At 43.8% G+C, this 23,846-nt stretch overlaps 1 protein-coding gene across 1 annotated transcript in view; it reads right to left on the bottom strand.

Moving 5' to 3' along the window:
- WDR70 (WD repeat domain 70) overlaps positions 1-23,846 on the bottom strand; it is a 462,347-nt gene that overhangs the window by 281,671 nt on the left and 156,830 nt on the right. The window contains 2 exon segments of the mRNA XM_038743389.1: positions 7,440-7,516; positions 22,747-22,900. Of these exon segments, the coding sequence (XP_038599317.1) occupies positions 7,440-7,516; positions 22,747-22,900 (231 nt within the window).

Genomic DNA, 23,846 nt, shown 5'->3' with positions numbered 1-23,846 from the left:
TTCAATGTGGTAGATTTGCTTTAAGGACACTTGAAAAGGCTGTAATTTTAGACTGTGAGCCCACTGTTGGGTAGGGACTGTCTCTAGATGTTGCCAATTTGTACTTCCCAAGCGCTTAGTACAGTGCTCTGCACATAGCAAGCGCTCAATAACTACGATTGATGATGATGATGTAATTCACAAGGCCCTAAAAAACTACTCTGAGAGGTCAAAACGGTGTGCGGCTCTATCTGTGTCTGTACGACAAACAGCGGCCGACATTTTGAGCCAGTTGGTTCTGCTGAGATGGATCCAAGAGGAAACGAGATGAAGACTGGCACATTTGTAATCAAGATCCTACCATCTGATGTTTTTTGGCACTTTGGTAAAACAGTTGTGTTACAGGAATTCCCTTTGAAAAATTAGTTTGGGTAAAAACAGATATGAGTTCAAGAAAAAAAGTCAGCTAGGTATGTTAAAAGCCCTACCTCACCATGGTAGGACCTCACAAAAAATGTAGCGGGCACCATCTCAAGTTTCTCTCTGGACGTGAAGAAATAGTAGACTGTGAGCCCACTGTTGGGTAGGGACCGTCTCTATATGTTGCCAACCTGTCCTTCCCAAGCGCTTAGTACAGTGCTCTGCACACAGTAAGCGCTCAATAAATACGACTGAATGAATGAATAGTAAACAACCTCAATATCAAGGAGAATTGATATTCTTCCCTTACGTGTGTATATTGGGCCAAAGGAGAAAGTATGTCAAAATCATTCACTTGCTAATTTCTACCACAATAGTTCAAGAAGAAAATGGTGTGGAAAAAATGAAGATACTCAAGAAATCAAGATATTATTATAAGGATTGGAAACCCATTTTTGTTGCAGCATATATAGCCACCTTTAATTTTCATACCTTGTGCCGTGCCTCTGACATACACTGGCTTTGTGTACAAAAAAAGGCAGCTTAGACTTCAGCAAATGAAAAATTGGGTTCTGCCCAACCTGCTGAATTTTGTTTTCTTAATGGTAATTGTTAAGCACTTGCGATGTACCAGGCACTGTAACAATAATAATAATAATAATAATAGTAATAATAATAATAATAATGGCATTTATTAAGCGTTTACTATGTGCAAAGCACTGCTCTGTAGTAAGCACTGGTGTAGATACAAGCTAATCAAATTGGACACAGTTCATGTCCTACATGGGACTCACTGCCTTAATCCTCATTTTACAGATGAGGTACCTGAGGCACACAGCCGTGACTTACCCAAGGTCACACAACAGACAAGTGGCAGAGCCAGGATTGGAACTCAGGTCCGTGCGATGCCCGGGCCCATGCTCTAAGCGCTAGTCTACTCTGCTTCTCAACTTTTCAGTGTTCATAATAATAATGATGACGACGGCATTTGTTAAGTGCTTACTATGTGCCAAGCACTGTTCTAAGCACTGGGATTTCACCTGCAGATGCTCTCATCTGCTATACATGGAATCCACTTCCACCCCAATGCATCAGCAGGAGCCCAGGGGTAAAAACACAATCAAGTCCTCATAGAGCGCTTAGTACATTGCTTTGCACATAGTAAGCGCTTACTAAATGCCATCATTATTATTATTATTATACAAGCTAAGGTTAGAGGCCGGCTAAGGAGATTCAACCTCCCCTGCCACTATAACCTAAAACCCACAGAAAGCAAGTGTTATTTTCAAAATTCTTCTCACCTCTTTGCCTTTCAACAGCTTTTGAGATGTATTTTACGCTGTAGAATTTTCAGGCCGTATTTTAAATAATGATTCCTTTGTAGTTCCTCCATTGTGTGTTCTCGGAATTAATATCTGATTCACCCTTAGACTTAAAAGGAACCGTGAAATTTAAATTTCCCATTTCTTAAAATGGGGGTTTCATTAACTTTCTAATGAACTATGTACTGCCAAAAAAACAAAACGAAACAAAAAACAAAACCTCCAGAACAACCGCCACTACCTTACCACATCACATGTTGGAATAAAACTGTGAAAGCAACTGTTAGTTCCATTAACAACGAATGTCAGTCTGGTGTCTTTTGTAAATAATCGCCTCTGTTCTGACTTTACAATTCTACTGATTTTTTCTTCATTTCAGACAGCTAGCAAGGGTAAGTATTACAACGGAAACTAATCATCTGCCGAAAATACCACCGACCTCTAGAAAATATGGACATTTTCGCCCCTGCAACTTTCCCCTCTGGGGAGTTTCGTGACTCTCTTACTACTTTTCCTCAGGTCAACTACTTATAATAATAATAATACTAATAATACTACTACTAATAATAATAATAATGGCATTTATTAAGCGCTTACTATGTGCAAAGCACTGTTCTAAGCACCGGCCATTTCAGAGGGTTCAAATCATGAAATACTTCCCTAGCTTATCCAAATGTAGCTTTATAAAATAGAGATCATATCCCCAATGACATACAAAATAAAACCTTCACAGGTGTTCTTGTCCAGAAGTGGCCTACAGTTGACCAGATGCGTTAGCTGAATTTGTCTCTACGAATATGCAAAGATAAAATCCCCTAAAAGAATGCACCCCGGAAAACAGTGATCTCTGCAAAAAGCTTCCCATTGTTAGATTTCAGACCATTTCTGAGAGTACTATCTTTTGTGTAAAAAGACTGGTGCTTTTGTCTCGTAAATCACGTATATTCCTATCTCCTGTCACTCTCTCTGCAGGATAATCTGCTGCATAATTGTAATTTTGTTTATAATTTATTAAGAAAAGAATAATTAATTTGATCTTCTTGCTAGATCAAATTCATCTTTATACGGTAATTGCCCAGTCTTAATTCTTTACAATTCAAAGGCACAAGCAATGTTCGCGAAAACCTAATGAGAAACTCAAGACAAGGATGGCAAAATAGATTCTTAAAACAGTAGTTTTGCTCTTGGAGAACCTCTACTCTCAGCACAGCATCTGATTTTACATTCTAAAGAGCAGGCATCGAAATCACATTTAAACACCTTCTCAGGAAAATATTAACAGCCACTTAAATTTTTTGAAATCTAGCATGGTAAAACTGTACTTTCTTTTTTTTATTTTAAATTAAAATACTCATTCAGCTTAAATATAATTTCTGGAAGTCATGTATCTTAAAATGTATCTCGGCGGATGGTTTAGACTGAAACCATGGGATATGATGGAAGAAAACAAAAGGGCTGTAATAATAATAATAACTGTGGTATTTCTCAAGTGCTCACTATGTGCCACGCACTGTTCTAAGCACAGGGGCAGATTCCAGATAATCAGATTACATACAGTCCCTGTTCTACATGGGACTCACAGTCTAACTAGGAGCAATAACAGGTGTTGAATCCCCATTTTACAGATGAGGGGACTGAGGCACGGAGAGGTTAAGTGACTTGACCAAGGTCACACGGCAGACAAGTGATGGAGCTGGAATTAGAACCCAGGCCCGTAATCTTTCCACTAGGTTACACTGCTTCCACATACATTGTACATGTATAGTGCATTGTGTAGTGTGTACATACACACACAAATTGAATATAAATCATTAATTCACTATTGACTCCTGTTTCCTCCTGTAATTTGAGATGTCTGGAATGGCTTAAACTAATTGGATATTAGTTGCCAGTGTTTGTGAACCAACCACTTTTGAATATATTTCAATATTCTCCGAACAGAAGAGCACGCCCCTCATCCCTTTACCATCTGCACTACATGACAATTTACTTTTAAACTGGTTTTTACTTCAGCTGCTCGACCCATTAATGGTAGAAAAAATAAAGGGACAATCAGATCTTCCACGATAAGTGTTTTCCTAAATGCCGTTAGGGACTTAGGGAATTTTTTCCCAACAACAGGCATCTCTCTGGATAGGACGGGATGCAAATGCCAGAAGAAACATTTGTGGACAAGCTGGCAGGATCAGACGTGGCAGAGATATTATAAATTTTCAGTAATGGAGGCTCCATCAAAAATGTAACGTGACAGGAGAACCAGGTGTACTAAATATAAACTCATGATTGTTTAATTTAATCGGCAGGAACACAAGTCTCGGTATTTATGCCTAATATGAATTCAAGGGGCCCTTCCCATTTGACTTGGAAAGGGTCTGGACGAGCGAGGAAATTTTAAACAATGCTCCAAATGGATGTGTACGGAAATTTCCAAGCCACCAAGTGACTAACATCCATAACAATCCCCATTTTCATTCCACGCAGCCACAGTTCTTTTCACTTTCATTTCAAACTATTTCTTTTCAAAATACAGTTGGGGCAAACCATACAGTTATTAAATCAGTTAGTGTTTCTTTAAAGTCTTAAAAAATCAGTCTGTGATCACATTGTTTCCCATATTGAAGGCAAAAGTCTTTACAATAAATGCAATTGAGTATTTTCAGAAATTAAATCTCCATTACAAAGGGGAAGTCTTTGACACGAGATGAAGCAAATGATCGCCTAATGCTTTTGTTGCTTTCAACTTGGAAAAATTAAGTGCAATATTTGCACGGTTGCTCAGGAAGAGTGTTGAAGAATTTATCTGACCAATTCGACCTCGGGCATTGCAAAGCAACCAGTGAAAATTGAATTTATTGGTACCTCCAGAGATTGGGGATATTTAACCTGAAAACGGTACTGAAAAATTGAGCACTACCCTTTAGTTAAGAAGAAGCATGAATTTTCTACTCCGTTTCACTGGGTTGCAAGCCAGGTTAACTTGGGGTTTTAAGTTTTACTTCGTATATATTGCCAAGGAAAACATTTAGAAGAAAGGATTTTGCTGTAAGACAATGTCAGATGAAAAGGAATCAATATGGGAGTAATAAATCTTCCTTTTTAAAGCTTTATCAGAATTGCAATGAAATATTTTCATTCTTTTTAGAAAATCCTGACGGGCGCTGATTGCTAAATCTAAAACCCTTTAGGGACTTATTTCCTGTTTCTATGGAAAAGGAATAGTATTTTTTTTGAATGTTTTGTTTTTCTCCCAACTTCAACATCAGAAGACTAACAATTAAAAGAGACCATGAGAAATTGTTCTGAATTTCAATGAAAACATGTTAAATAACACAGAACTCGAGATGTGTTTACAAAACCAAAGCATAATGAGGATATAAAACGCTATTTTCCTCTTGATACTGCTGCTTTTTCATTCAGTTATTTTTTTTTAGAGGATCTGGCTTTTAAAATGTTTTAAACAGTGTGTTGTATCGGAGGAAAGATCCCAGATGAAACCGGTCAGCTTTTATGGCTGAAAATACACAGATACGACAAAGGGAATTAAAGCAGAATCTTCCCCACCATGTTCCACAAAATATACCAACTCTAATCTGGGAAGAGGTACAAAAGTGGTTAGGAACATATCAACTTTTCCTTACTGATTTTGGTTATTACCCTGAAACGGCGATGGTTAAGACGCGTTCCTCTGGCCTTTGGAATGTGTATTGTGACGACTGTCTCACTAGGTACGAGCTCTGTTGGTATTAACAGATTTCTTCTATACGTCCGAAGGTCAGGTGAAGCAGTAATAATAATAATAATAATAATTGTGGTATTTGTTAAGCGCTTACTATGTGCTTAGCACTGTTCTAAGCACTGGGGTAGATACAAGGTAATCAGGTTGTCCCAGGTGGGGCTCACAGTCTAAATCCCCATTTTACAGAGGAGGTAACTGAGGCCCAGAGAAGTGAAGTGGCTTGCCCAAGGTCACACAGCGGACAAGTGGCAGAGCCGGGATTAGAACCCACGTCCTCTGACTTCCAAGCCCGGGCTCTTTCCGCTAAGCCACGCTGCTTCTCTGAATAAGTAGTAAGTGAGCAGAAAATAATAATAATAATACTAATAATTGTGGTATTTGTTATGTGCGTTCAACTCCATAATATCAATTATGTAGCCATCCAGTTCAATGAGAATAATGATGGCATTTATTAAGCGCTTACTATGTGCAAAGCACTGTTCTAAGCACTGGGGAGGTTACACGGTGATCAGGTTGTCCCACGGGGGGCTCACAGTCTTAATCTCCATTTTACAGATGAGGTCACTGAGGCACAGAGAAGTGAAGTGACTTGCCCAAAGTCACACAGCTGACAATTGGCGGAGCCGGGATTTGAACCCCTGACCTCTGACTCCAAAGCCCGGGCTCTTTCCACTGAGCCACACTGCTTCTCGAAGTATAACAACACAGACTCCAGGATTTGGCTTGTGATATACATTTATCCTGATATTATGTTTCCTATATTATTTAAAACCACATAGTTAAAAAAAATGTGAAGACTTTTACTATTCTCATCACCTCCTAAGCTACTCCTTGACATAATCTTCCTCCCATCCCCAAAGCACACGTGTATTTCTGTAATTTATTTATCTATTTATTTATATTAATGTGTCACCCCCTCTAGACTGTGAGTCGTTGCGGGCAGAGAATGGGTCTGTTTGTTGTTATATTGTACTCTCCCAAGCGCTTAGTACAGTGCTTTGCATACAGTAAGCGCTCAATAAATACAATTGAATGAATGAAGAAATGATACTAAAATGCAAAAAAGTTAATGACATTTTTCAAATACGGGGGTACCCAACAATAGGAGGGGCCAATTTCTCATTTTTGAGTGTGTGGGGTGAAAAGAGAAGCAGTGTGGCCTGGTGGATAGAGCAGGGGCCTGGACGTCAGAAGAACCAGGGTTCCCCATCCAGTTGCGCCACTTGTCTGCTGTGTGACCTTGGGCAAGTCACTTAACGTTTCTGTGTCTCAGTTCCCTCATCTGTAAAATGGGGATTAAGACTGTGAGCCCCACGTGGGACAACCTGCTTACCTTGTATCTTTCCCAGCACTTGGTGCTTGGCACAAAGTAAGCGCTTAACAAATACCATCATTATTATTACTATTATGCTCTGTGCCTCAGTTACCTCATCTGTAAAACGGGGATTAAGACAGGGAGCCCCACGTGGGACTGGGACTGTGTCCAACCTAATTAGCTTGTATCTACCCCAGTGCTTAGAAAAGTGCTTGACACATAGTGAGTGTTAACAAATACCAGTATTATTATTATTCAGAGAAAAACTACCTCAGCAGCAGCCAAAACACCTGCCATTCCAGGCCCCGGGGCAGCTGATTTTCCAGCAGCAACTAGATGTAATAGACTGTGAGCCCGTTATTGGGTAGGGACCATCTCTATATGTTGCCAACCTGTACTTCCCAAGCGCTTAGTACAGTGTTCTGCACACAGTAAGCGCTCAATAAATACGATTGATTGATTAATATCGGGCAGGGCCTCCAGATCCCGGACTAACCATCAGCAATTAACCATCATGTAACTCTAACATTTTAATACTTCCCCAAGTGCTTAGAACAGCGTTCTGCACATAGTAAGCGCTTGATAAATAGCACTGATGATGATTTTAGGCATTGTAGTCATTTGGAACTGTGATGTGGCACTAAATATCACTGTATTTCCTACTCACCCATCATTTGAACAAGTCAGAAATTCTTCTTTTATTTTCGGATGCCAACAACCAGTATTCAGCATCGCTGTGTGACCCTAGGAAAAGGCAAAGAAATCAAGTAACACTCAACAGCTACTTTACCTGGCATGCCATAAGGTTTTACTCTATTCATATCAATTCCTAATTCAGCCCATTATTCTTTTAAGGGCTGCACCTAGAAAAAAACAAATAAATTAAATAATTTTCTTAATACGCTCCCTGGCCAATGGACGTAGGCCAATTTAGCACATAAAGGTGGCTTAAATATCATCTCAAATGATGTCAAAAGGATCAGTGTGTACTTTGAAATGTATTATCTAGAAATGCTTTTATTTTCCTGTGCATTATAGATTTTTTTTTCCTGGGGAACTTCCCTTCCCTGTCTTCTATAAAGAGTCTGGTGCATTTGGTAATGCACCCGTGATCTGTTTTGGTTTAAGTGAGTGTCTCTCTCCAACTTGCAGCCTGCTCCTCAAAACCAAGATTTGGTGATGATTAAGTTTTGGATTGACACTGGAGTTTAAGACCATTCGCAATGACATTGAGTTCTAGTCATTGTACAATACACTGTAGTCTAGAGGACTATATGCTCCATGAGGGCAGGGGTGGTATCTGCCAACCCTATAGTATATTTTCCCAAGCACTTAATACATTTATCCACACATGGTAAAAGCTCAATCAATCCCATCGACTGATTGCCCTAGATTTAGTCACTACCTTATCTCTTGCCTGCAACATGACCTTGGACAAAATACTTAACTTTTCTGTGCCTCAATTTCCTCGTCTGCAAAATGTTCATTCATTCAATTGTACTTACTGAGCATTTACTGTGTGCAGAGCACTATACTAAGTACTTGGGACAGTACAACAATGAACAATGACATTCCCTGCCCACAGTGAGCTTACATTTAGGGGTGGGGGTCACAGATAGCAATACAAATAAAGGATAATAATTGTTAAGCACTTACTATGTGCTAAGCACTGTTCTAAGCACTGGGGTCGATACAAGGTAATCAGGTTGTCCCCCGTGGGGCTAACAGTCTAAATTATTATAATGAATAATAATTATAATAATGGCATTTGTTAAGCACTTACTATGTGCTAAGCACTGTTCTAAGCACTGGGGCAGATACAAGGTAATCAGGTTGTCTCCCGTGGGGCTAACAGTCTAAATTATTATAAAGAATAATAATTATAATAATGGCATTTGTTAAGCACTTACTATGTGCAAGGCACTGTTCTAAGCGCTGGGGAGGTTACAAGGTGATCAGGTCGTCCCACAGGGGGGTCAATATCTTAATCCCCATTTTACAGATGAGGGAACTGAGGCACAGAGAAGTTAAGTGACTTGCCCAAAGTCGCACAGCTGACAAGTGGCGGAGCGGGGATTTGAACCCATGACCTCTGACTCCAAAGCCCGGGCTCTTTCCACTGAGCCACGCTGCTTCTCAGATATATACATAAATGCTGCCAGGCTGGGATGAGGGAAGAGCAAACGGAACAAGTCAGGGCGGCAGAGAAGAGATTGGGAGATGAGGAAAAGTGGCCTGAGTCTGGGAAGGCTTCTTGGAGGAGATGGGCCTTCAATAAGGCTTTGAAGGTGGACGGGGGAGGTAATTTCTAGGATTTGAGGAGGAAGGGCATTCCAGGCCAGAGGCAGGATGCGGGCTAGGAGTCGGCAGCGAGACGGCAAGATTGAGGCACAGTGAGAAGGTTAGCGCTGGTGGAGAGGAGTGTCAGGGCTGGGTTGTAGAAGGAGAGGAGAGAGGTGAGATACGAGGGGGCAAGGTAATGGAATTCTTAATAATAATAATAATAATGGCATTTATTAAGTGCTTACTATGTGCAAAGCACTGTTCTAAGCGCTGGGGAGGTTACAAGGTGATCAGGTTGTCCCTGGGGGGGCTCACAGTCTTCATCCCCATTTTACAGATGAGGTAACTGAGGCCCAGAGGAGTGAAGTCTTTTAGACTGTGAGCCCACTGTTGGCTGGGACTGTCTCTATATGTTGCCAACTTGTACTTCCCAAGCGCTTAGTGCAGTACTCTGCACGCAGTAAGCGCTCAATAAATACGATTGATTGATTGATTGATTGAAGTGACTTGCCCAAAGTCACCCAGCTGACAATTGGTGGAGCCGGGATTTGAACCCCTGACCTCTGACTCCAAAGCCCGGGCTCTTTCCACTGAGCCACGCTGCTTCTCCCAAAAGCTTGAAAGCTAACGGCGAGGAGTTTCTGTTTGATACAGAGGTGGGTGACAGCCACTGGAGTTTTTTTTTTGGGGGGGGGGGGGGCGGGGGCGGTGAGGGGACGTGGATTTGTAGAAAAATGATCGGTTTTGTAGAAAAATGACCCAGGCAGCAGAGTGAAATACAGACTGGAGTGGGGACAGACAGGAAGCTGGGAGGTCAGCAAGGAGACTAATGCAGTAATAAATGCAGGATAGCACAAGTGCTTGGATTAACACGGTAGCAGTTTGGATGGAGAGGAAAGATTTTAGCAACGCAGTGACGTTTGAACCAACTGGATTTAGTGAGAGATTGAAGATGGGGGTAGAATGAGCGAGAGGAGTCAAGGATAACGCCAAGGTTACGGGCTTGGGAGGCGAGAAGGATGGTGCTGCCGTCTACAGTGATGGGAAAGTCAGGGGGAGGACAGGGTTTGGGTGGGAAGATAAGGAGCTCTGTTTTAGACACGTTAAGCTTGAAATGGTCTGTTGTCCCTTTCCCCTGGATGGTGAATCCCAGGGGGGAAAGGGACTGTGTCTGATCTGATTTTCTTATATCTACCCTAAGGCTTAAATTCCCTACTTAGCACACAGAAAGTGCTTAAAAAATACCATTATTATTTACCATTATTATTATTAATAATAATAATAATAATAATACTATTAAAACATGGGTAGATCCTCATTCAAGACCCATTACATTGAGCGCTAGCATGGCTGTATATGTTTCCTCATCTGTAAAAATAGGGATTATACCCTCCCCCTTCTACTTAAAATGTGAACTCAATGTGGGACAGGGACTATGTCCCCCTCCTCTCCTTCCTCTCCCCCTCCTCCCCCCTCCATCCCCCCCCACCGCCTTACCTCCTTCCCCTCCCCAAAGCACCTGTATATATGTATATATGTCTGTACGTATTTATTACTCTATTTATTTATTTATTTTATTTGTACATATTTATTCTATTTATTTTATTTTGTTAATATGTTTTGTTTTGTTGTCTGTCTCCCCCTTCTAGACTGTGAGCCCGTTGTTGGGTAGGGACCGTCTCTATATGTAGCCAACTTGTACCTCCCAAGTGCTTAGTACAGTGCTCTGCACACAGTAAGCACTCAATAAATATGACTTAATGAATGAATGAATAAAATGGAGATTAAAACTGTGAGCCCCATGTGGGACAATCTGGTTGTATCTACTCCAGTGCTTAGAACAGTGCTTGGCACATAAATATACCATGATCATTGTTCTTATCACTTTTAAGTGCATAAAGCATACAAATTCAAGTGCAAGGGTGAAGCGAAAGGGAGCAGGGGAAATGAGGACTTGGGGATGGCCTCTTGGAGAAGAAGTGATTTTAAGATGGTTTTGAAGGTGGGGAGAGTGGTGATCTGTCAGATATGAAGTGGAAGGGAGTTCCAGGCCAGGGGGAGAACATGGGTAAGGGGGGGTCAATGGTGAGATATACAAGATCAAAGTAGATGGTTTCTGGAAGAGGAAATGTAAGCTTCATGACTGTGCTGAAGCTTTGATGGTATGTATAAGAATACAGAAGAAAATCAGGGTTATCAAGCAGTGCATACAGGACAAGAATGGCAAACCAACAGCTGGAATTGGAAGAAATGATCCATCAACCATATTTACTGAGCGTTTACTGTGTGCAGAGCACTGTATTAAGACACGCTCCCTGCCCACAGCCTTCTTACAAGTCTAAAGGCAGATACGGACATGAAAAGAAATAAATTATGGATAAGCACATAAGTGCTGTGGGCCTCAGGGAGGGGTGACTACAGGGTGAAAATCCAAGTGCAAAGGTGAGGCAAAAAGGAGTGGGAGAAGGAGAAATAAAGGCCTATTCCGGGAAGGCCTCTTGGAGGAGATCTGCCTTGAACACATCAGTCTATTTCCCACTTCAGTCTATACTTCATGCTGCTGCCCGGTTCATCTTTGTGCAGAAACGCTCTGGGCATGCTACTCCCCTCCTCAAAAATCTCCAGTGGCTACCAGTCAACCTACGCATCAGGCAAAAACTCCTCACCCTGGGCTTCAAGGCTGTCCATCCCCTCGCCCCCTCCTTACCTCACCTCCCTTCTCTCCTTCTCCAGCCCAGCCCGCACCCTCTGCTCCTCTGCCACCGCTAACCTCTTCACTGTGCCTCGTTCTCGCCCGTCCCACCGTCAACCCCCGGCCCACGTCCTCCCCCTGGCCCGGAATGCCCCCCCTCCGCACATCCACCAAGCTAGCTCTCTTTCTCCCTTCAACGCCCTCCTGAGAGCTCACCTCCTCCAGGAGGCCTTCCCAGACTGAGCCCCCTTTTTCCTCTCCTCCTCCCCATCCCCCCACCCTACTTCCTTCCCCTCCCCACAGCACCTGTATATATGTTTGTACAGTTTTATTACTCTATTTATTTTACTAGTACATATTTACTATTCTATTTATTTTGTTAATGATGTGCACTTAGCTTTAATTCTATTTGTTCTGACGACATGACACCTGTCCACATGTTTTGTTTTGTTGGCTGTCTCCCCCTTCTAGACTGCGAGCCCGTCGTTGGGTAGGGACCGTCTCTATATGTTGCCGACTTGGACTTCCCAAGCGCTTAGTCCAGCGCTCTGCACACAGTGAGCGCTCAATAAATACGACTGAATGGATGAATGAACAAGGCTTCGAAGGTCGGGAGAGTGATCATCATATGCCAGATATGAGAAGGGAAGGTTTTCAGGATAAAAGAGGGACATGGGCCAGAGGAGTCGGTGGCGAGATGGAGATGCCCAAGGTGCGGTGAGCAGGTTAACATTACAGGAGCAAAGCCTGCGGCTTGGATTGTAGCAGGAAAGGAGTCAGGTAAGGTAAAAGAGGGGCATGGTGACTGACTACTTTAAATCCAATGGGAAGGAGTTTCTGTTTGACCCAAGACTGAACTCTGAGAGACTCTCACGGTTAGGGTGGGAGGCAGAGGAGAAGGAGTCTGCAGTGATGGGAATGTCAGGGGGAGGACAGGCTTTGGGTGGGAAGTTTAAGGAGCTCTGTTTTGGACATGTTATGCTAGAGGTGATGGCAGCTTAGTAGTAATAATAATGATGATGGCATTTATTAAGCGCTTACTATGTGCAAAGCACTGTTCTAAGCACTGGGGAGGTTACAAGGTGATCAGGTTGTCCCACATGGGGCTTAATCCCCATTTTACAAATGAGGGAACTGAGGCCCAGAGAAATGAAGTGACTGGCCCCAAGTCACACAGCTGACAATTGGCGGAGCCGGGATTTGAACCCATGAGCTCTGACTCCAAAGCCCATGCTCTTTTCCACTGAGCCACGCTGCTTCACAGTGCTCTGCACAGAGTAAGCGCTCAATAAATACGATTGAATGAAAGGACATCCAAGTACAGATGTCTTGAAGGCAGGGGGAAATGTGAGACTGTACAGAAGGAGCGATTAGGTGGATGGGTGATCCCTGCAGGTTCTTGAGAAGTGGGGAAACGTGGACTGAACATTTTTGAAGAAAAACGATCTGGGCAGCAGAGTGCAGGATGGAGTGGAGTGGGGAGAGACAGGAGGCAGGGAGGTCAGCACGGAGGCTGAGGCAGCAATCGATGCAGGGTAGGGTAAATGCTTGGATTAACGTGGTACGAATTTGGATGGAGAGGAAAGATTTTAGCAATGCAGTGAAGCTTGAACCAACAGGATTTAGTGAGAGATTGAATATGTAGGTAGAATGAGAGAGAGAAGAGTCACGGATAGTGCCAGAGTAACAGGCTTGTGAAACAGGAGGGATGGTGGTGCCGTCTACAGTGATGGGAATGTCAGGGGGAGGACAGGCTTTGGATGGGAAGTTAAGGAGCTCTGCTTTGGACATGTTATGCTAGAGGTGACGGCAGTACATCCAAGTACAGAAGCCAAGTCTTGAAGGCAGGAGGAAATGTGAGACTGGAGAGAAGGATCGAGATCATCTGCATGAAGGTGGCTGTTGAAGTCATAGACGCGACTGAGTTCTCCAAGGGAGTGGGCGTAGATGGAGAATAGAAGGGGACCCAGAACTGAACTCCGAGGGACTCTCACAGTTAGGGTGGGAGGCAGAGGAGGAGCCCATGAAAGAGGCTGAGAGGCCACAAATATTGGAGGAGAACTAGGAGAGGATAATGTCAGGGAAGCCAAGGTTGGATAAAGTTTCCTGGAGAAGGGGGTGGTCGATAGTGTCTAAGGCAGCAGAGAGGTCGAGGAAGATTAGGATGGAGTAAAGGCCGCTGGATTTGGAAGAAGGAGATAATTCTTTGAGAGGGCAGTTTCGGTGGCATGAAGGGGACGGAAGCCAGATTGGAGGGGGTCCAGGAGAGAACTAGGGGAGAGGAACTTGAGAACGCAGGTGTAGACAACTAGCTCAAGCAATTTGGAGGTGAATGGTTTGAGGGAGATGGGGTGATAACTGGAGGGAGCCATATGGTCAAGGGAGGGGCTTTTTTTAGGATAGGGAAGACATGAACATGTTTTGAAAGCAGTGGGGAAGAAGTCAGCGCTTAGAACAGTGCTTCAGGGCTTAGAAGAGTGCTTTGCACATAGTAAGCACTTAAATGCCATCATTAAGTCACTGAAGAGCAAACAGTTGAAAATAGCAGTCAGGGAGGGAAGAAAGGAAAGGGTAAGTGCCTTAATAAAGTGTAAAGGGACGGGGTTGGACGCAAAGGTGTAGCGGGTGGATTTTGAGAGAAGGCTGGAGATCTCTTGAGATACTCCTGGGAAGGATGGGCAAGTTGAAGGAGGGGCAGGAGGAGGGACGGACTGGAGATGATCGGCGTGACTTTACGGAGATCACGCCTGAAGGGGCCAAGTTTCACAGTACAGCAGGATGCCAGGGCATTATGGGCGAGGGATGGGGGAGGTGGGGAGACAGGGGTTTGAGGAGGGAGTTAAATGTCTGGAACAACTCGCAAGGGCAATGGACATGGCTGTTAATAAAGACAGAGAAATAATTTTGCCAGGCAGAGGAGAGGGCAGAGTTAAAGCACCTCCTCACTCTCGGTTTCAAGGCTGTCCAGCCCCTCGTCCCCTCCTACCTCACCTCCCTTCTCTCCTTCTCCAGCCCAGCCTGCACCCTCCGCTCCTCTGCCGCCACTAACCTCCTCACTGGGCCTCGTTCTCGCCTGTCCCGCCGTCGACTCCCGGCCTAAGTCCTCCCCCTGGCCTGGAATGCCCTCCCTCCACACATCCGCCAAGCTAGCTCTCTTCCTCCCTTCAAAGCCCTACTGAGAGCTCACCTCCTCCAGGAGGCTTTCCCAGACTGAGCCCCCTTTTTCCTCTCCTCCTCCCCATTCCCCCCGCCCTACCACCTTCCCCTCCCCCCAGCACCTATATATATATATATTTGTACAGATTTATTACTTGTACATATTTACTATTTATTTTGGCAATGATGTGCATCTAGCTTTAATTCTATTTGTTCTGACGATTTTGACACCTGTCTCCATGTTTTGTTTTGTTGTCTGTCTCCCCCTACTAGACTGGGAGCCCGTTGTTGGGTAGGGACCGTCTCTATATGTTACCGACTTGGACTTCCCAAGAGCTTAGTACAGTGTTCTGCACACAGTAAGCGCTCAATAAATACGATTGAATGAATGAAATAAGCTTAAGGTCGATGAGGTCAGGTTATCTACGTTTCTGCCAGCAGCGCTCTGCAGATTGTGCACAGGAGTGAAGGACACTAACTGTGGCGGTGATACAGGGCTGGGTTAGTGGTACGAGATCGATGGAGGGATAGGAGAGTGAGAGAGTAGAGTTCAGACGTGACAGTGGACTTGAGGTTGGCAATTTGGTCAACAAGGGAAAGCGGTTTGGGGACCGAGGCTAAATAGGGGATGAGGACCTGAGAAAACTGGATGGGGTCAAAAGATCAGAGGTCTTTGTGGAGGAACAGGACAGACTTGTGGGGATGCAGTGTGTGGGAGAGAAGGCCGGTGAGGGGGTTTTGGTCTGATAGAGGGATTTCAGAGGTGGTGAAGGTAGAGCTTGTACAGTAACTAGAAATGATGAAATGGTTCTGTTAAAGGCTCTAAATTCAAACCCCTTAAGTTACTGGTAAACTAGATTTTGAGACCAATACTCTTTTGAGCCCCCTCCTTCCTCTTCCCCTCTTCCCCCTCTCCTTCCCCCCCCGCCTTACCTCCTTCCCTTCCCCACAGCACCTATATATATGTATATATGTTTATACTTATTTATTACTCTATTTATTTATTTATTTTACTTGTACATATCTATTCTATTTATTTTATTTTGTTAATATGTTTTGTTTTGTTCTCTGTCTCCCCCTTCTAAACTGTGAGCCCGCTGTTGGGTAGGGACCGTCACTATATGTTGCCAACTTGTACTTCCCAAGCTCTTAGTACAGTGCTCTGCACACAGTAAGCGCTCAACAAATACGATTGACTGATTGATTGATTGACTGATTATCAGTCCTGCTCTCTCTCTCTCTCTCTCTCTCTCTCTCTCTCTCTCTCATGGATGGTTAAGCATCTTCAGTCTCAGACTTAAAAGAGCAGGCCTTTAGTTATCACTGGTGCACTGAGTTATCTGGTGGTGTGATTAGACAGTAAGCTCATTATAGGCATGGAACGTCTCTGCTAATTCTGTTGCATTGTACTCTCTTAAGCACTTAGTACAGTGCTCTGCACATAGCAAGTGCTCAATAAATACCATTGATGAAATGATCTGAAGCTTGGCCTAGTGAATACAGAACGGGCTTGGGAGTCAGAAGGACCTGGGTTCTAATTCCAGCTCTGCCATTTGACCTCTGCATAACCTTGGTCCAGCCACTTAACTTTTCTGTGCCTCAGTTACCTCATCTGTAAAATGGGGACTAAGACTGTGAGTCCCATGTGAGACATGGACTGTGTCCAACCAGATTATCTTGTATCTACCCCAGTGCTTAGTATAGTATCTGGCGCCTAGTAAACACTTAAATACCATTAAAAAATACTCAGTTTCCTCCATCTCCTGGAGATGAATGACACATTTAAGTAGTCATCGAGAGAAGGTGGGTATAAACAAAGAAATAATCATAATAATGGCATTTAATTAAGCGCTTACTACGTGCAAAGTACTGTTCTAAGCGCTGGGGAGGCTACAATGTGATCAGGTTGTCCCACAGGGGGCTCACAGTCAATCCCCATTTTACAGATGAGGTAAATGAGGCACAGAGTAGTTAAGTGACTTGCCCAAAGTCACACAGCTGACAATCTGAAAGAGAAAGAAAAGCTGAGACGGCAGTAATTTCAACTTTCCCCCACATGCCATTATAAGAGATTAACCCTGAGATGGAAATCAGGGTAATGCAAACATGGTTGGGCAATTTTACATAATTATAATCACAGACGAACTCTGGGAAAAATGAACTGATTGAGCTCATTAAGGCGCTCTCCCCAGTCACTGAAATCACCCTTTCCAAATTAGTTCCCAAGAATTTTTTTTTTCCTTTTTCTTTATAACTGAAAAGGGAAAATACATGAATACACTATGAATACATAGTGAATCATAAAAAGTCTTTTTAAGGCATTCTGGGGGAAAGATCAAACCATCAATAATCACATATATTGATGCAGAGAAGCATGCTGCAGAGAAGCAGCGTGGCTCAGTGGAAAAGGCGCAGTCTTGGGTGTCAGAGGTCATGGATTCTAATCCCGGCTCCGCCACTTGTCAGCCGTGTGACTTTGGGCAAGTCCCTTAACTTCTCTCGGCCTCAGTTACCTCATCTGCAAAATGGGGATTCAGACTGTGAGCCCCATGTGGGACAACCTGATTACCTTGTATTCCCCCGGTGCTTAGAACAGTGCTTGGCACATAGTAAGCGCTTAACAGATGCCATGATTATATATATTGTGCACTCACTGTGTGCAGAGCACTATACTAAGCGCTTGGGAGAGAATAACACAACACTACAACACATTCCCTGCCCACAACGAGCTTACAGTCTAGAAGGAAAACAGCACTTTAGCAGCTTGAGCTATGCTTAAGGATGACAGATAGGAAGACAGACGAAAGGATGAAAGAAATAGAGGGGTAGTTATAAGAAAGAGAGCGTCAGTGGATATATCCTGCGTGCTGGGTTAAACCAAGAACTTCACGTCCTTTCCCATTTGAGGAGCAGGAAGGTAGCATTGCTGGCATAAAGTCCCAAATAATAATAATAGTAATGATGGCATTTATTAAGCGCTTACTATGTGCAAAGCACTGTTCTAAGCACTGTAAAAGCAGGTGGTAGATTGGGTCCAGCCTATGCATAATAATAATAATGATGGCATTTATTAAGCACTTACTATGTGCAAAGCACTGTTCAAAGCGTTGGGAAGGTTACCAGGTGATCATGTTGGCCCACGGTGGGCTCACAGTCTTCATCCCCATTTTACAGATGAGGGAACTGAGGCCCAGAGAAGTGAAGTGACTTGCCCAAAGTCACACAGCTGACAATTGGCGGAGCCGGGATTTGAACCTAGGACCTCTGACTCCAAAGCCCGGGCTCTTTTCCACTGAGCCACACTGCTTCTCTGCAGAAACAGCTCATTGCCATTTGAAAACGAATGCATCTCCTAACTGATCTAGCTCTGATCCACTATAGCACTAAGCATCCCAAAACGATATATACGCCTTTGTGGATAAAGCACCTTCTGACAAAGGCAAATAATTAAAAGGGCCAAGAAAGCAATCTCTCCCCAGCAATCAATCAGTCAATCGGAGGTATTCTTTGGGCAGAGCACTGTACCACTTGTCAGCTGTGTGACTTTGGGCAAGTCACTTCACTTCTCTAGGTCTCAGTTCCCTCATCTGTAAAATGGGGATGAAGACTGTGAGCCCCACGGGGGACAACCTGATTATTTTGTATCTACCCCAGCGCTTAGAACAGTGCTTGGCACATAGCACTTAACAAATACCAACACTATTATTATTACTAAGCGCTTGAGAAAGTACCCTATAACAGAGTTGGCAGACACATTCCCTGCTTACCACGACTTCACTTTGTTTTTTCCTATACAAAATCAACTATCCCACGGTGTAACAAAATCCATGAATTGACACACTCAACATCATAACTAGGAAAGTCTACTCACATTCAAAAGCAGTGCTTTTCAAATGTTAAAAGGGCAGATAATTTGTTTTTAATGCCTAATTCCCTGCATTTTGCAGTTCATACACAGGAGAGTAACGAATAGTTCTTGGAATCGAAAAAGAGACTTGAGTTTAAAAGATTTGCCTCCGAGTCTGCCGCCTGTGAAAAATCATGCTTCAATTTCAAGTCCCCTTCTCTCAAGCAAAAATCTGCAACTAAGATAACAGCAACCTTTCCTCACTACATAAATGGCTAATTAGGTATTTAAGTATTTTCCTATGGGTAAAGTAGATAAAGGCAGAAACATTTAAGGTGGTATCAGTTCTAATCTAGTTCAGGGGGGATACTGTAGTGGATGTGTTGGTAATTAGCTGAAAATTTTCTTTTGAGTTTTTTTAATGCTAGTTCTTACATGCTTCCTATGTGTGACATATTGTACTAAGCGCTGGGGTAGATGCAAGCTAATCAGGTTGGACACTGTCCATGTCCCACATGGGGCTTCAGCATGGCTCAGTGGAAAGAGCCCGGGCTTTGGAGTCAGAGGTCACGGGTTCGAATCCCGCCTCCGCCACATGTCTGCTGTGTGATCTTGGGCAAGTCACTTAACTTCTCTGGGCCTCAGTTACCTCATCTGTAAAATGGGGATGAAGACTGTGAGCCCCACGTGGGACAACCTGATCACCCTGTACCCTCCCAAGCGCTTAGAACAGTGCTTAGCACATAGTAAGCGCTTAACAAATGCCAATTATTATTATTATTATTATTATTATTACTAATCCCCATTTTACAGATGTGGCAACAGAGGCACACAGAAGGTAAGTGAGTTGCCCAAGGGCAAATGGCAGATTAGTCACAGAGCCAGAATTAGAACTCAGGTCCTTCTGATTCCCAGACCCATGCTCTATTCACTAGGCCATGCTGCTGAGCCCACTGTTGGGTAGGGACTGTCTCTATATGTTGCCAACTTGTACTTCCCAAGCGCTTAGTACAGTGCTCTGCACACAGTAAGCGCTCAATAAATACAATTGATTGATTGATTGACTGATTCTCATGATCGTCATTTCTTCTACTTCTTTCACTTACGGAGATGCCTGGGATGCAGAAGAAATTACGGCAAAGGAAAGACCCTAGAAAAATTGGACCTGCTCTGAGACAGCTTGTTGCTATCCCAAAGGGAAAGAATCATCATCATCACCAATCGTATTTATTGAGTGCTTACTGTGTGCAGAGCACTGTACTAAGCGCTTGGGGAGTACAAATTGGCAACATATAGAGACAGTCCCTACCCAACAGTGGGCTCACAGTCTAAAAGAATGGGCTTATAGGATAGGTTAAGTGAAGCAGAACCTCTTTCAGGGTCGCACCTGGACAGTTTCCATTCATTCATTCATTCAATCGTATTTATTGAGCGCTTACTGTGTGCAGAGCACTGTACTAAGCGCTTGGGAAGTACAAGTTGGCAACAAATAGAGACAGTCCCTACCCAACAGTGGGCTCACAGTCTAAAAGAATGGGCTTATAGGATAGGTTAAGTGAAGCAGAACCTCTCTCAGGGTCGCACCTGGACAGTTTCCATTCATTCATTCAATCGTATTTATTGAGCGCTTACTGTGTGCAGAGCACTGTACTAACCGCTTGGGAAGTACAAGTTGGCAACATATAGAGACGGTCCCTACCCAACAGTGGGCTCACAGTCTAAAAGAATGGGCTTATAGGATAGGTTAAGTGAAGCAGAACCTCTCTCAGGGTCGCACCTGGACAGTTTCCATTCATTCATTCATTCAATCGTATTTATTGAGCGCTTACTGTGTGCAGAGCACTGTACTAAGCGCTTGGGAAGTACAAGTTGGCAACATATAGAGACGGTCCCTACCCAACAGTGGGCTCCAGTCCTCTACAGTCTCAACAATGGGAGGAAGAGTCAAGCAGAGGCCTGTCCACTCCATTCCTAGCTTGGGCAGTGGCTAGCGAGTGGAAGGCCACCTACTACGAGGCAAAACTCACTCGTGCTGGGCAGCAGCAGCACGGGAGAGAGTCGAGTGTAGAGACTCAAGTTTACTGCACAAAAGGAGGCATTAGAAAGCCACTTCCTTACTATTACAAGAAAACGCTATGGCTACACTACCAGAACGATTGCAGGTGGAAGCGGGGCGTTCTGGAAGAGCCGCGTCCATGGCGTACCTATGGATCGGAGACGACTTTTAGACTGTGAGCCCACTGTTGGGTAGGGACCGTCTCTATATGTTGCCAACTTGTACTTCCCAAGCGCTTAGTACAGTGCTCTGCACACAGTAAGCGCTCAATAAATACGACTGATGCTGACTCGGCGGCATAAGACAAGTGAAGCAGAAAGTCTTCCCACCCCGGCTGGCTGCGGGAGACGGAGGTTCCTTAATGTGCCTGGAGCTCAGCAATCAGTTGACGAGCTGTTTTTCCCAAAGACTCGGGGAATGTCAAGAGGCAGACTGGGCGATGACACTGGGAGAACATCTGATTCAGAAATAAATATCTGACTTTTATAAATAAACAGCAAGGACGCTCTAGCAAAACAAGACAATAAAGCAGCATGGCCTAGCGGATAGATCACAGCCCTGGGAGTCAGAAGGACCTGGGTTCTAGTCCCAGCTCTGCTACTTGTCTGCTGGGTGACCTTGAGCAAATCACTTCACTTCCCTGGGCCTCTGTTTATCTCCTCCGTAAAATGAGGATTAAGACTATGAGTTCCACGTGGGACACGGACTGTGTCCAACCTGATTAGCTTAATCTACCCCAGTGCTTAGTACAGTGCCTGGCATATAGTAAGTGCTTAACAAATACCATCATTATCGTTCTTATTATAATTATTACTATTTAAAAAGAGGGAAGGCTTCTGCCCGCTCCTCTGCTGCTAATCTCCTCACCGTACCTTGTTCTCGCCTGTCCTGCCATCGACGCCCGGCCCACGTCATCCCCCTGGCCCGGAATGCCCTCCCTCCGCACATCCGCCAAACTAGCTCTCTTCCTCCCTTCAAAGCCCTACTGAGAGCTCACCTCCTCCAGGAGGCCTTCCCACACTGAGCCCCTTCTTTCCTCTCCCCCTCATCCCCCTCTCCATCCCCCCCATCTTACCTCCTTCTCTTCCCCACAGCACCTGTATATATGTATATATATCTGTACATATTTATTGGTTTTGTTCTCTGTCTCCCCCATCTAGACTGTGAGCCCACTGTTGGGTAGGGACTGTCTCTATGTGTTGCCAACTTGTACTTCCCAAGCGCTTAGTACAGTGCTCTGCACACAGTAAGCGCTCAATAAATACGATTGATTGACTGATTGATTGTTGTGTGTCTCCCCCTTCTAGACTGCGAGCCCGTTGTTGGGTAGGGACCGTCTCTATATGTTGCCAACTTGTACTTCCCAAGTTCTTAGTACATGCTCTGCACACAGTAAGCGCTCAATAAATACGATTAAATGAATGAATGAATGAATGCCTGGTGACCCACTAGATTGGAAGCGCTTTGTGGACAGAGTTTGTGTCTACCATTTTCACTGTACTCTCCCAAACACTTAGTACAGTGCTCGGCACACAATAACAGCTCATTTCATACCTCTGACTGATTGACTGCTGCTCACTGCTTTAAATGAAGCCACGCTCTGGGAAAAAATGATTCACAAACGTCTGACTGCAGAACCATCCCAGCCAAGTTTCATTAATACCTTTTGTGTTACCAACTGTAATATTACAGACAAAATTAGGTAATTGAGGTTTTAAGCGACAACAAAGTGGGGAAAGGAAAATGAACAAATACCTCAGAACCAAAATTATTTGCTTAAAAAAAACCACACATTATCAAAGCTCTTCCCTTCCCAACCATTCTCGAGTCTATCATTTCCGTTAATGGTGGAGAAAAAATACTCTTGCTTCCATTAAAAGAAATTGAGCTTAAAAGTTTAGCACTTTTGTTGGGTCCGCAATCACCATCCTCGTGTTTACCTTGGTGTTGGCCATGTCCACAATGTACTGGTCTCCTTTCACACATTCCATGACTGGAAAGCCATCTCTGTCGATCACTTTGGCTTGAGAATTCCCAGACACGACAAGAATGACATCCCCCGTGCTGCTATACTGGAGCGACTTGATCTGATGACTGTGAAGAACAGAAAGACAATCATCAACTGAGACAAAAATTCCAATGAGCCCAGGTTTCCTGCTGCAGGTCAAGATGGACAAAATCAATACTTTAAAATAAAACTGAATATCAGACTAGCAATATTTAACTTTCCTACACACATTTATTTAAACCTACTTATAAATAATAATAATAATAATGGCATTTATTAAGCGCTTACTATGTGCAAAGCACTGTTCTAAGCGCTGGGGAGGTGACAAGGTGATCAGGTTGTTCCACGGGGGTCTCGTCACCCTCCAGACTCACTCCCCGGCGCTTAGAACAGTGCTTTGCACATAGTAAGCGCTTAATTCTATTTATTTTATTTGGTTAATATGTTTTAGTTTTGTTGTCTGTCTCCCCCTTCCCCGCTGTTGGGTAGGGACCGTCTCTGTATGCTGCCAACTTGTACTTCCCAAGAGCTTAGTACAGTGCTCTGCGCACAGTAAGCGCTCAATAAATACGATTGAATGAATGAATGAATGAATGAATGAATGAACTAAAGATCTTCGGGGCTGTAGTATTGTCCAGCCTTCTCCTCAGGGGTTGTGAGACCCAAACGGTAAACAGTCACCTCATCTGGCTCCTTAAACAATAACCCCCGGCTTCACTTTCGGGCCAGACTCAAGATCGAAGGGCAAGACACGACTGTCAACAAGTTCTAGATCAGAGGCAGTCTCTGAGCTTACATCATCATCATCATAATAATAATAATAATAATAATAATAATAATAATTTCTAATCCTGGTAATGATTGCTGGTATGTCTCATCACCACACCAGTCTGAAGGGAGTCACTCTCCATGAGCAAAAGCTTCCTGTGGAAAGAAAGATGAGGCCAAAAAAAAGAAAAGAAGAAAAAAGAAAACAGTGCCAGGAGCCGCAAGCATCTATTAATCAGTGGTACTTACTGAGCGCTTCCTCAA

Source organism: Tachyglossus aculeatus, chromosome 3, assembly GCF_015852505.1.
Source record: "Tachyglossus aculeatus isolate mTacAcu1 chromosome 3, mTacAcu1.pri, whole genome shotgun sequence".
NCBI classification, from domain to species: domain Eukaryota; kingdom Metazoa; phylum Chordata; class Mammalia; order Monotremata; family Tachyglossidae; genus Tachyglossus; species Tachyglossus aculeatus.
Note: the sequence above shows the minus strand (reverse complement) of the source record. Positions and strands in the feature narration are given on the sequence as shown.